The 12,944-nt window shown below is 48.3% G+C and overlaps 1 protein-coding gene across 1 annotated transcript in view; it reads right to left on the reverse strand.

The window, feature by feature from the left end:
* The window catches only part of LOC121585750 (netrin receptor UNC5A), a gene marked incomplete at its 3' end in the record, with an annotated part of 429,207 nt that overhangs the window by 10,452 nt on the left and 405,811 nt on the right, over positions 1-12,944 (reverse strand). Inside the window, exons 9-10 of the mRNA XM_045212009.1 lie at positions 12,522-12,839; positions 3,694-3,781 (exon numbers count right to left, since the gene is read on the reverse strand). Of these exons, the coding sequence (XP_045067944.1) occupies positions 3,694-3,781; positions 12,522-12,839 (406 nt within the window). The remainder of the gene's footprint in view (positions 1-3,693; positions 3,782-12,521; positions 12,840-12,944) is intronic.

Consider the following 12,944-nt stretch of genomic DNA (forward strand, 5'->3'; position numbering starts at 1 on the left):
GCCCTTAGCCATGGTATTTAGGCCATATACCACACCCCCTCAGCCTTATTGATTAATACTAGTCCCTTTTTTTGCAATTTCGAAATTTGATGTTTGGAGAAACGTGGACACACACACAGCAGGGGTTAGTCAGATAGTCAGATAGCTGGGGAACAGCCAGAGAGTCAAATAGCAGGGGAACAGCCAGTTAGTCAGATAGCTGGGGAACAGCCAGTTAGTCACATAGCTGGGGAACAGCCAGTTAGTCAGATAGCTGGGGAACAGCCAGTTAGTCACATAGCTGGGGAACAGCCAGTTAGTCAGATAGCTGGGGAACAGCCAGTTAGTCAGATAGCTGGGGAACAGCCAGTTAGTCAGATAGCTGGGGAACAGCCAGTTAGTCAGATAGCTGGGGAACAGCCAGTTAGTCAGATAGCTGGGGAACAGCCAGTTAGTCAGATAGCTGGGGAACAGCCAGTTAGTCAGATAGCTGGGGAACAGCCAGTTAGTCAGATAGCTGGGGAACAGCCAGTTAGTCAGATAGCTGGGGAACAGCCAGTTAGTCAGATAGCTGGGGAACAGCCAGTTAGTCAGATAGCTGGGGAACAGCCAGTTAGTCACACAGCAGGGGAACAGCCAGTTAGTCACATAGCAGGGGAACAGCCAGTTAGTCACATAGCAGGGGAACAGCCAGTTAGTCACATAGCAGGGGAACAGCCAGTTAGTCACACAGCAGGGGAACAGCCAGTTAGTCAGATAGCAGGGGAACAGCCAGTTAGTCACATAGCTGGGGAACAGCCAGTTAGTCAGATAGCTGGGGAACAGCCAGTTAGTCACATAGCTGGGGAACAGCCAGTTAGTCAGATAGCTGGGGAACAGCCAGTTAGTCAGATAGCTGGGGAACAGCCAGTTAGTCAGATAGCTGGGGAACAGCCAGTTAGTCACATGGCAGGGGAACAGCCAGTTAGTCACACAGCAGGGGAACAGCCAGTTAGTCAGATAGCTGGGGAACAGCCAGTTATCACACACCAGGGGAACAGTCAGTTAGTCACAAGGCAAGGGAACAGTCAGTTAGTCACACAGCAGGGGAACAGCCAGTTAGTCACATAGCAGGGGAACAGCCAGTTAGTCACACGGCAGGGGAACAGTCAGTTAGTCACATAGCAGGGGAACAGCCAGTTAGTCACACGGCAGGGGAACAGTCAGTTAGTCACACAGCAGGGGAACAGCCAGTTAGTCACATAGCAGGGGAACAGCCAGTTAGTCACACGGCAGGGGAACAGTCAGTTAGTCACACAGCAAGGGAACAGCCAGTTAGTCACATAGCAGGGGAACAGCCAGTTAGTCACATAGCAGGGGAACAGCCAGTTAGTCACATAGCAGGGGAATAGCCAGTTAGTCAGAGAGCTGGGGAACAGCCAGTTAGTCAGATAGCTGGGGAACAGCCAGTTAGTCACATAGCTGGGGAACAGCCAGTTAGTCACACAACAGGGGAACAGCCAGTTAGTCACATAGCTGGGGAACAGCCAGTTAGTCACACAACAGGGGAACAGCCAGTTAGTCACACAGCAGGGGAACTGCCAGTTAGTCAAATAGCAGGGGAACAGCCAGTTAGTCAAATAGCAGGGGAACAGCCAGTTAGTCACACACAAGGGAAACAGCGGGAACAGCCAGTTAGCCACATAGCAGGGGAACAGCCAGTTAGTCAGATAGCTGGGGAACAGCCAGTTAGTCACACAGCAGGGGAACAGCCAGTTAGTCACATAGCAGGGGAACAGCCAGTTAGTCACACGGCAGGGGAACAGTCAGTTAGTCACACAGCAAGGGAACAGCCAGTTAGTCACACAGCAGGGGAACAGCCAGTTAGTCATATAGCAGGGGAACAGCCAGTTAGTCAAATAGCAGGGGAACAGCCAGTTAGTCACACAGCAGGGGAACAGCCAGTTAGTCACACAGCAGGGGAACAGCCAGTTAGTCACATAGCAGGGGAACAGCCAGTTAGTCACACAGCAGGGGAACAGCCAGTTAGTCACACAGCAGGGAAACAGCCAGTTAGTCAGATAGCAGGGGAACAGCCAGTTAGTCAAATAGCTGGGGAACAGCCAGTTAGTCACACAACAGGGGAACAGCCAGTTAGTCACACAGCAGGGGAACAGCCAGTTAGTCAGATAGCAGGGGAACAGCCAGTTAGTCAAATAGCAGGGGAACAGCCAGTTAGTCACACAACAGGGGAACAGCCAGTTAGTCACACAGCAGGGGAACTGCCAGTTAGTCAAATAGCAGGGGAACAGCCAGTTAGTCAAATAGCAGGGGAACAGCCAGTTAGTCACACAAAAGGGAAACAGCGGGAACAGCCAGTTAGCCACATAGCAGGGGAACAGCCAGTTAGTCAGATAGCTGGGGAACAGCCAGTTAGTCACACAGCAGGGGAACAGCCAGTTAGTCACATAGCAGGGGAACAGCCAGTTAGTCACACGGCAGGGGAACAGTCAGTTAGTCACACAGCAAGGGAACAGCCAGTTAGTCACACAGCAGGGGAACAGCCAGTTAGTCATATAGCAGGGGAACAGCCAGTTAGTCAAATAGCAGGGGAACAGCCAGTTAGTCACACAGCAGGGGAACAGCCAGTTAGTCACACAGCAGGGGAACAGCCAGTTAGTCACATAGCAGGGGAACAGCCAGTTAGTCACACAGCAGGGGAACAGCCAGTTAGTCACACAGCAGGGAAACAGCCAGTTAGTCAGATAGCAGGGGAACAGCCAGTTAGTCAAATAGCTGGGGAACAGCCAGTTAGTCACACAACAGGGGAACAGCCAGTTAGTCACACAGCAGGGGAACAGCCAGTTAGTCAGATAGCAGGGGAACAGCCAGTTAGTCAAATAGCAGGGGAACAGCCAGTTAGTCACACAAAAGGGAAACAGCGGGAACAGCCAGTTAGTCACACAACAGGGGAACAGACAGTTAGTCACATAGAAGGGGAACAGCCAGTTAGTCACATAGCAGGGGAACAGCCAGTTAGTCAGATAGCTGGGGAAAAGCCAGTTAGTCAGATAGCAGGGGAACAGCCAGTTAGTCAGATAGCTGGGGAACAGCCAGTTAGTCACACAGCAGGGGAACAGCCAGTTAGTCAGATAGCTGGGGAACAGCCAGTTAGTCACACAACAGGGGAACAGCCAGTTAGTCACACAGCAGGGGAACTGCCAGTTAGTCAAATAGCAGGGGAACAGCCAGTTAGTCAAATAGCAGGGGAACAGCCAGTTAGTCACACAGCAGGGGAACTGCCAGTTAGTCAAATAGCAGGGGAACAGCCAGTTAGTCAAATAGCAGGGGAACAGCCAGTTAGTCACACAGCAGGGGAACTGCCAGTTAGTCAGAGAGCTGGGGAACAGCCAGTTAGTCAAATAGCAGGGGAACAGCCAGTTAGTCACATAGCAGGGGAACAGCCAGTTAGTCACACAGCAGGGGAACTGCCAGTTAGTCAGATAGCAGGGGAACAGCCAGTTAGTCAAATAGCAGGGGAACAGCCAGTTAGTCAAATAGCAGGGGAACAGCCAGTTAGTCACACAGCAGGGGAACATCCAGTGAGTCACACAGCAGGGGAACAGCCAGTTAGTCAAATAGCAGGGGAACAGCCAGTTAGTCAAATAGCAGGGGAACAGCCAGTTAGTCACACAAAAGGGAAACAGCCAGTTAGTCAGAGTTAAAGAGCCCCACCTTAAATCTTCTTTCCTCTGAGCAGTGAGATATATCTCGTAGATCTTTCCCCTGGGGATGGCCTCTGGAGGGATCAGCAGGCTGATGCCTAAACAACACCAACAGTAGAGAAGAAGAATAATGAATCCTAACACAAATAACACCACCACAGAAGAAGAGAGAGGCCAACATGACACAGGATGAGGATAACACACACACACACAAACACACACACACACACACACACACACACACACACACACAGACAGAAGATAACAACAACTCAGTGCATACAATATGTGACAGCAAATACATGTATATAGAGAGAGACAGAGAGAGAGATAGAGAGAGAGAGAGAGAGAGAGAGAGAGAGAGAGAGAGAGAGAGAGAGAGAGAGAGAGAGAGAGACAGAGAGAGAGAGAGAGAGAGAGAGAGAGAGAGAGAGAGAGAGAGAGACAGAGAGAGAGAGAGAGAGAGAGAGAGAGAGAGAGAGAGAGAGAGAGAGAGAGAGAGAGAGAGAGAGAGAGAGAGAGAGAGAGAGAGAGAGAGAGAGAGAAATGTCCTCATGTGTGTTACCTATATCCCCCCAATAGAATCTCCATACTTTAACAATGACAGCTTCTCAATTCTACACATATAGCTCATCTCTTGGCAGTAGTACTGTAGACTACTTTATCACTGACCTCAACCCAGAGTCTCTCAGAGTGTTCACAGTCAGCCCACTGACACCCCTATCAGACCACAGCAAAATCACACCACTTGAACAGAGCAATATTCAGTCATGAGGCATCAAAGCCAAAGGAAATGAATAATATTAAGAAATGCTATAGATGGAAGGAAAGTAGTGTAGAAATCTACCAAAAAACTATTAGGCAACTATTAAGTTTCACTGTAATAGTGAAGGTGTAAACTTGGCAGTAGAAAACCTAAACAGTATATTTGACCTCTCAGCTACCCTATCAAATCTAAAAATGTCAAACAGAAAACTTAAGAAAATTAACAACAATGACAAATGGTTTGATGAAGAACGCAAAAACCTAAGAAAGAAATTGAGAAACCTATCCAACCAAAAACATAGGGACCCAGAAAACCTGAGCCTACGCCTTCATTATGGTAAATCACTAAAACAATACAGAAATACACTATGGAAAAAGACTCTAACACTTCTGGGAAAATTGGAAAACACTCAATAAAAAACAACACGAAGAGTTATCTATCCAAAACGGAGATCTATGGGTAAACCACTTCTCCAATCTTTTTGGCCCTGTAACAAAGAACAAACAGCAAAAAGATATACATGATCAAATACAAATCTTAGAATCAACTATTAAAGACTACCAGAACCCACTGGATTTTCCAATTACATGGAATGAACTACAGGACAAAATACAAACCCTCCAACCCAAAAAGTCCTGTGGTGTTGATGGTATCCTCAATGAAATGATAAAATATACAGACCACAAATTCCAATTGGCTATACTTAAACTCTTTAACATCATCCTTAGCTCTGGCATCTTCCCCAATATTTGGAACCAATGACTGATCTCCCCTATCGACAAAAGTGGAGACAAATTTGACCCCAATTACTACCATGGGATATGCGTCAACAGCAACCTTGGGAAAATCCTCTGCATTATCATTAACAGCAGACTCTTACATTTCCTCAGTGAAAATAATTTACTGTGCAAATGTCAAATTGGCTTTTTACCAAATTACCGTACGACAGACCACGTATTCACCCTGCACACCCTAATTGACAAACAAACAAAAATCAAAATAAAGGCAAAGTCTTCTCATGATTTGTTGATTTCAAAAAAGCTTTTGACTCCATTTGGCATGAGGGTCTGCTATACAGAGGGCCGTGGGGTGAGACAGGGATTAAGCTTAAGCCCCACCCTCTTCAATTTACAGTGAGGGAAAAAAGTATTTGATCCCCTGCTGATTTTGTACGTTTGCCCGCTGACAAAGACATGATCAGTCTATAATTTTAATGGTATGTTTATTTCAACAGTGAGAGACAGAATAACAACAAAAAAATCCAGAAAAACGCATGTCAAAAATGTTATAAATTGATTTGCATTTTAATGAGGGAAATAAGTATTTGACCCCTCTGCAAAACATGACTTAGTACTTGGTGGCAAAACCCTTGTTGGCAATCACAGACGTCAGACATTTCTTGTAGTTGGCCACCAGGTTTGCACACATCTTAGGAGGGATTTTGTCCAACTCCTCTTTGCAGATCTTCTCCAAGTCATTAAGGTTTTCCAGGCTGACGTTTGGCAACTCGAACCTTCAGCTCCCTCCACAGATTTTCTATGGGATTATGGTCTGGAGACTGGCTAGGCCACTCCAGGACCTTAATGTGCTTCTTCTTGAGCCACTCCTTTGTTGCCTTGGCCGTGTGTTTTGGGTCATTGTCATGCTGGAATACCCATCCACAACCCATTTTCAATGCCCTGGCTGAGGGAAGGAGGTTCTCACCCAAGATTTGACGGTACATGGCCCTGTCCATCGTCCCTTTGATGCGGTGAAGTTGTCTTGTCCCCTTAGCAGAAAAACACCCCCAAAGCATAATATTTCCACCTCCATGTTTGACGGTGGGGATGGCGTTCTTGGGGTCATAGGCAGCATTCCTCCTCCTCCAAACACGGCGAGTTGAGTTGATGCCAAAAATATCGATTTTGGTCTCATCTGACCACAACACTTTCACCCAGTTCTCCTCTGAATCATTCAGGTGTTCATTGGCAAACTTCAGTCGGCCCTGTATATGTGCTTTGTTGAGCAGGAGCACCTTGCGGGCGCTGCAGGATTTCAGTCCTTCACGGCGTAGTGTGTTACCAATTGTTTTCTTGGTGACTATGGTCCCAGCTGCCTTGAGATCATTGACAAGATCCTCCCGTGTAGTTCTGGGCTGATTCCTCACCATTCTCATGATCATTGCAACTCCATGAGGTGAGATCTTGCATGGAGCCCCAGGCCGAGGGAGATTGACAGTTCTTTTGTGTTTCTTCCATTTGCGAATAATCGCACCAACTGTTGTCACCTTCTCACCAAGCTGCTTGGTGATGGTCTTGTAGCCCATTCCAGCCTTGTGTAGGTCTACAATCTTGTCCCTGACATCCTTGGAGAGCTCTTTGGTCTTGGCCATGGTGGAGAGTTTGGAATCTGATTGTTTGATTGCTTCTGTGGACAGGTGTCTTTTATACAGGTAACAAACTGAGATTAGGAGCACTCCCTTTAAGAGTGTACTCCTAATCTCAGTTCGTTACCTGTATAAAAGACACCTGGGAGCCAGAAATCTTTCTGATTGAGAGGGGGTCAAATACTTATTTCCCTCATTAAAATGCAAATCAATTAATAAAAAAAATTACATGCGTTTTTCTGGACTTTTTTGTTGTTATTCTGTCTCTCACTGTTCAAATAAACCTACCATTAAAATTATAGACTGATCATTTCTTTGTCAGTGGGCAAACGTACAAAATCAACAGAGGATCAAATACTTTTTTCCCTCACTGTATATATAAACGAATTGGCGAGGGCACTAGAACAGTCTGCAGCACCCGGCCTCACCCTATTAGAATCTGAAGTCAAATGTCTACTGTTTTCTGATGATCTGGTGCTTCTGTCCCCAACCAAGGAGGGCCTACAGCAGAACCTAGATCTTCTGCACAGATTCTGTCAGACCTGGGCCCTGACAGTAAATCTCAGAAAGACAAAAAATAATGGTGTTCCAAAAAAGGTCCAGTTGCCAGGACCACAATTACAAATTCCATCTAGACACTGTTGCCCTAGAGCAACACAAAAAACGATACATACCTCGGCCTAAACATCAGCACCACAGGTAACTTCCACAAAGCTGTGAACGATCTGAGAGACAAGGCAAGAAGGGCCTTCTATGCCATCAAAAGAAAAAGAAAATTTGACATACCAATAGGATCTGGCTAAAAATACTTGAATCAGTTATAGAACCCATTGCCCTTTATGGTTGTGAGGTCTAGGGTCCGCTCACCAACCAATAATTCACAAAATGGGACAAACACCAAATTGAGACTCTGCATGCAGAATTCTGCAAAAATATCCTCAGTGTACAACGTAAAACACCAAATAATGCATGCAGAGCAGAATTAGGTCGATACCCGCTAATGATCAAAATCCAGAAAAGAGCCGCTACATTTTACAACCACCTAAAAGGAAGCGATTCCCAAACCTTCCATAACAAAGCCATCACCTACAGAGAGATGAACCTGGAGAAGAGTCTCCTCAGCAAGCTGGTCCTGGGGCTCTGTTCACAAACACAAACAGACCCCATAAAGACCCAGGACAACAACACAATTAGACCCAACCAAATCATGAGAAAACAAAAAGATAATTACTTGACACATTGGAAAAAATAATAAAAAAATAAACGAAGCAAACTAGAATGCTATTTGGCCCTAAACAGAGAGTACACAGTGGCAGAATACCTGACCACTGTGACTGACCCAAACTTAAGGAAAGCTTTGACTATGTACAGACTCAGTGAGCATAGCCTTGCTATTGAGCGAGGCCGCCGTAGGCAGACCTGGCTCTCAAGAGAAGACAGGCTATGTGCACAATGCCCACAAAATGAGGTGGAAACTGAGTTGCACTTCCTAACTTCCTGCCAAATGTATGACCATATTAGAGCCCCAGCAGACGCAGCACACCCCACTGGCCACCCCCACCACCAGAGCATCACCACCTCTATCGGCGCCGGCAGACTGGACCGGGCCCACACCAGACCTCCACCTCCACCAGACCAGAGAGGCAGCCCCCTGGCCCAGATCTGGCCGCCCTCCACTCCACAACAGCAGGACCAGCGCACCTGCACTGACCCCCCCCCACACACACACACACACATACACACATACACACACACATACACACACACATACACACACACAGCTATTGTACTAAAAGTTCAAATGTTCAATGAATAGGAAGAAGGAAAAAAGAAAATGAGACCAGATGTTTTCTGTTATCCTGTTTAGGTCCATGAGGAGAGAGCCTCACCACAGCTCTTGAGGAGGTAAAGGTCACCATGAGGAGAGAGCCTCACCACAGCTCTTGAGGAGGTAAAGGTCACCATGAGGAGAGGGCCTCACCACAGAGCTTGAGGAGGTAAAGGTCACCATGAGGAGAGAGCCTTACCACAGCTCTTGAGGAGGTAAAGGTCACCATGAGGAGAGGGCCTCACCACAGCTCTTGAGGAGGTAAAGGTCACCATGAGGAGAGGGCCTCACCACAGCTCTTGAGGAGGTAAAGGTCACCATGAGGAGAGGGCCTCACCACAGCTCTTGAGGAGGTAAAGGTCACCATGAGGAGAGGGCCTCACCACAGCTCTTGAGGAGGTAAAGGTCACCATGAGGAGAGAGCCTCACCACAGCTCTTGAGGAGGTAAAGGTCACCATGAGGAGAGGGCCTCACCACAGCTCTTGAGGAGGTAAAGGTCACCATGAGGAGAGAGCCTCACCACAGCTCTTGAGGAGGTAAAGGTCACCATGAGGAGAGGGCCTCACCACAGCTCTTGAGGAGGTAAAGGTCACCATGAGGAGAGGGCCTCACCACAGCTCTTGAGGAGGTAAAGGTCACCATGAGGAGATGGCCTCACCACAGCTCTTGAGGAGGTAAAGGTCACCATGAGGAGAGGGCCTCACCACAGCTCTTGAGGAGGTAAAGGTCACCATGAGGAGAGGGCCTCACCACAGCTCTTGAGGAGGTAAAGGTCACCATGAGGAGAGGGCCTTACCACAGCTCTTGAGGAGGTAAAGGTCACCATGAGGAGAGAGCCTCACCACAGCTCTTGAGGAGGTAAAGGTCACCATGAGGAGAGGGCCTCACCACAGCTCTTGAGGAGGTAAAGGTCACCATGAGGAGAGCGCCTTACCACAGCTCTTGAGGAGGTAAAGGTCACCATGAGGAGAGGGCCTCACCACAGCTCTTGAGGAGGTAAAGGTCACCATGAGGAGAGAGCCTCACCACAGCTCTTGAGGAGGTAAAGGTCACCATGAGGAGAGGGCCTCACCACAGCTCTTGAGGAGGTAAAGGTCACCATGAGGAGAGAGCCTCACCACAGCTCTTGAGGAGGTAAAGGTCACCATGAGGAGAGGGCCTCACCACAGCTCTTGAGGAGGTAAAGGTCACCATGAGGAGAGAGCCTCACCACAGCTCTTGAGGAGGTAAAGGTCACCATGAGGAGAGGGCCTCACCACAGCTCTTGAGGAGGTAAAGGTCACCATGAGGAGAGGGCCTCACCACAGCTCTTGAGGAGGTAAAGGTCACCATGAGGAGAGGGCCTCACCACAGCTCTTGAGGAGGTAAAGGTCACCATGAGGAGAGGGCCTCACCACAGCTCTTGAGGAGGTAAAGGTCACCATGAGGAGAGGGCCTTACCACAGCTCTTGAGGAGGTAAAGGTCACCATGAGGAGAGAGCCTCACCACAGCTCTTGAGGAGGTAAAGGTCACCATGAGGAGAGGGCCTCACCACAGCTCTTGAGGAGGTAAAGGTCACCATGAGGAGAGCGCCTTACCACAGCTCTTGAGGAGGTAAAGGTCACCATGAGGAGAGGGCCTCACCACAGCTCTTGAGGAGGTAAAGATCACCATGAGGAGAGAGCCTTACCACAGCTCTTGAGGAGGTAAAGGTCACCATGAGGAGAGGGCCTCACCACAGCTCTTGAGGAGGTAAAGGTCACCATGAGGAGAGAGCCTTACCACAGCTCTTGAGGAGGTAAAGGTCACCATGAGGAGAGGACCTCACCACAGCTCTTGAGGAGGTAAAGGTCACCATGAGGAGAGGGCCTCACCACAGCTCTTGAGGAGGTAAAGGTCACCATGAGGAGAGGGCCTCACCACAGCTCTTGAGGAGGTAAAGGTCACCATGAGGAGAGCGCCTTACCACAGCTCTTGAGGAGGTAAAGGTCACCATGAGGAGAGGGCCTCACCACAGCTCTTGAGGAGGTAAAGATCACCATGAGGAGAGAGCCTTACCACAGCTCTTGAGGAGGTAAAGGTCACCATGAGGAGAGGGCCTCACCACAGCTCTTGAGGAGGTAAAGGTCACCATGAGGAGAGCGCCTTACCACAGCTCTTGAGGAGGTAAAGGTCACCATGAGGAGAGCGCCTCACCACAGCTCTTGAGGAGGTAAAGGTCACCATGAGGAGAGCGCCTCACCACAGCTCTTGAGGAGGTAAAGGTCACCATGAGGAGAGCGCCTCACCACAGCTCTTGAGGAGGTGTTGGTAAAGGGTGCTGTTTATCTCACTCTGAACAACTCAGTAGTTAGTAGTTACTGTATTTCTGACTGTGCTGTTTATCACTCTGAACAACTCAGTAGTTAGTGTCACGCCCTGGCTCTGGGGACTATGTTATGTTGAGCCAGGGTGTGTAAGTCTATGTTTGTATATCTATGTGGGTCTGAGTGACTCCCAATCAGAGGCAACGAGTGTCAGCTGGTTGTCTCTGATTGGGAGCCATATTTAACTATCGGTCTTTTCACTTGGTGTTGTGGTTTCTTGTTCCGTTAAGGTTTGTTCGTGTTGTAACCTTAGACGTCACGCATCGTTGGTTATTGTTTTGATCGTGTGATCAGTTAATAAATATATATTATGTTCACCTTCAACGCTGCGCATTGGTCCTCTCTCGTAGACGATCGTGACAGTTAGTAGTTACTGTATTTCTGACTGTGCTGTTTATCACTCTGAACAACTCAGTAGTTAGTAGTTACTGTATTTCTGACTGTGCTGTTTATCACTCTGAACAACTCAGCAGTTAGTAGTTACTGTATTTCTGACTGTGCTATTCTTTCTTTTTGCAACATGAAATCAGTATCAGTTAGCATGTGGAACATTCAGGGCCTAAACTCATCAACCTTTGGACTGAAGAGTTTAGCACTGGAGTTTTAAAAAACAGAAACACTGGCCAACATGTTGTCACTTATATTTATATAACTAACTACTGAATGATCTGGCCAACAGAAACACTGGCCAACATGTTGTCACTTATATAACTAACTACTGAATGATCTGGTCAACAGAAACACTGGCCAACATGTTGTCACTTATATAACTAACTACTGAATGATCTGGTCAACAGAAACACTGGCCAACATGTTGTCACTTATATAACTAACTACTGAATGATCTGAGACAGACAGACAGACAGACAGACAGACAGGCAGGCAGGCAGACAGACAGGCAGGCAGGCAGGCAGACAGACAGACAGACAGGCAGGCAGGCAGGCAGACAGACAGGCAGACAGGCAGGCAGGCAGGCAGGAAGGCAGGCAGGCAGGCAGTCAGGCAGGCAGGCAGGCAGGCAGGCAGGCAGGCAGGCAGGCAGGCAGGCAGGCAGGCAGGCAGGCAGGCAGGCAGGCAGGCAGGCAGGCAGGCAGGCAGGCAGGCAGACAGACAGACAGACAGACAGACAGACAGACAGACAGACAGACAGACAGACAGACAGACAGACAGACAGACAGACAGACAGACAGACAGGAAGGAAGGAAGGAAGGCAGGCAGAGATTCTATCAGTCAGTGGCAACATGATGAAGTCTCTGGCCTGTTAGAGAGACTAATTAGTCTGAATCAACTCAGTGGCCCTGGAGTGGGTTGGGCTGCAGTGGACTGAGATGACCCTATCAGCTTACTGGACTGACACACACATGCACGAACACAAACACAGCATATCGACTGGCTGTGGATTGTATGAAGACCTACAGTATGTGTTGCTAAAGACTCACACAGACCCACTGTCATGATGATGTTAAAAAAATAAGTATTCTTCAAATATATACGTTTTCAATAAATCAATTAATCTACCAATCAGCTCTTACCTGTGTTGGGGATGGTGAGTCTACCCCCCAGGAAGTTGAATGTCCCATACGATGTGTTTGCCATGTCCCGGGGCAACGTCTTGAAGTATGTCTGATTGGACAGCCGGGTCATAAACTCAGCAGGGTCAGAGGTTAACTTCCCGTTGTGCAGGGTGTGGTGCGACCCGTTTGGCAGGGGTTCCAGGAGAGGACCGTTGGTCATAGAGAACTTAGCGGTGCCTGTGTGTGTGGTGCCGTCGTGGCGTGAGCGCAGGGTTCCTTGGTAGCTGGTGGTGGTGGTGGTTAGGTCAGGCTGGATGGTAAGCAAATGGGAGTTCTCTATTAGAATAAAACAGATCAGAGATCAAGAGTGAACATGGTGCTCCCAACGGCAGCAGCGGATCGTTCTAACGGACGTACAGACCCTGACAGAACAGCAGAACA

This window comes from Coregonus clupeaformis, chromosome 40, assembly GCF_020615455.1.
Source record: "Coregonus clupeaformis isolate EN_2021a chromosome 40, ASM2061545v1, whole genome shotgun sequence".
Classification (NCBI taxonomy): Eukaryota; Metazoa; Chordata; class Actinopteri; order Salmoniformes; family Salmonidae; genus Coregonus; species Coregonus clupeaformis.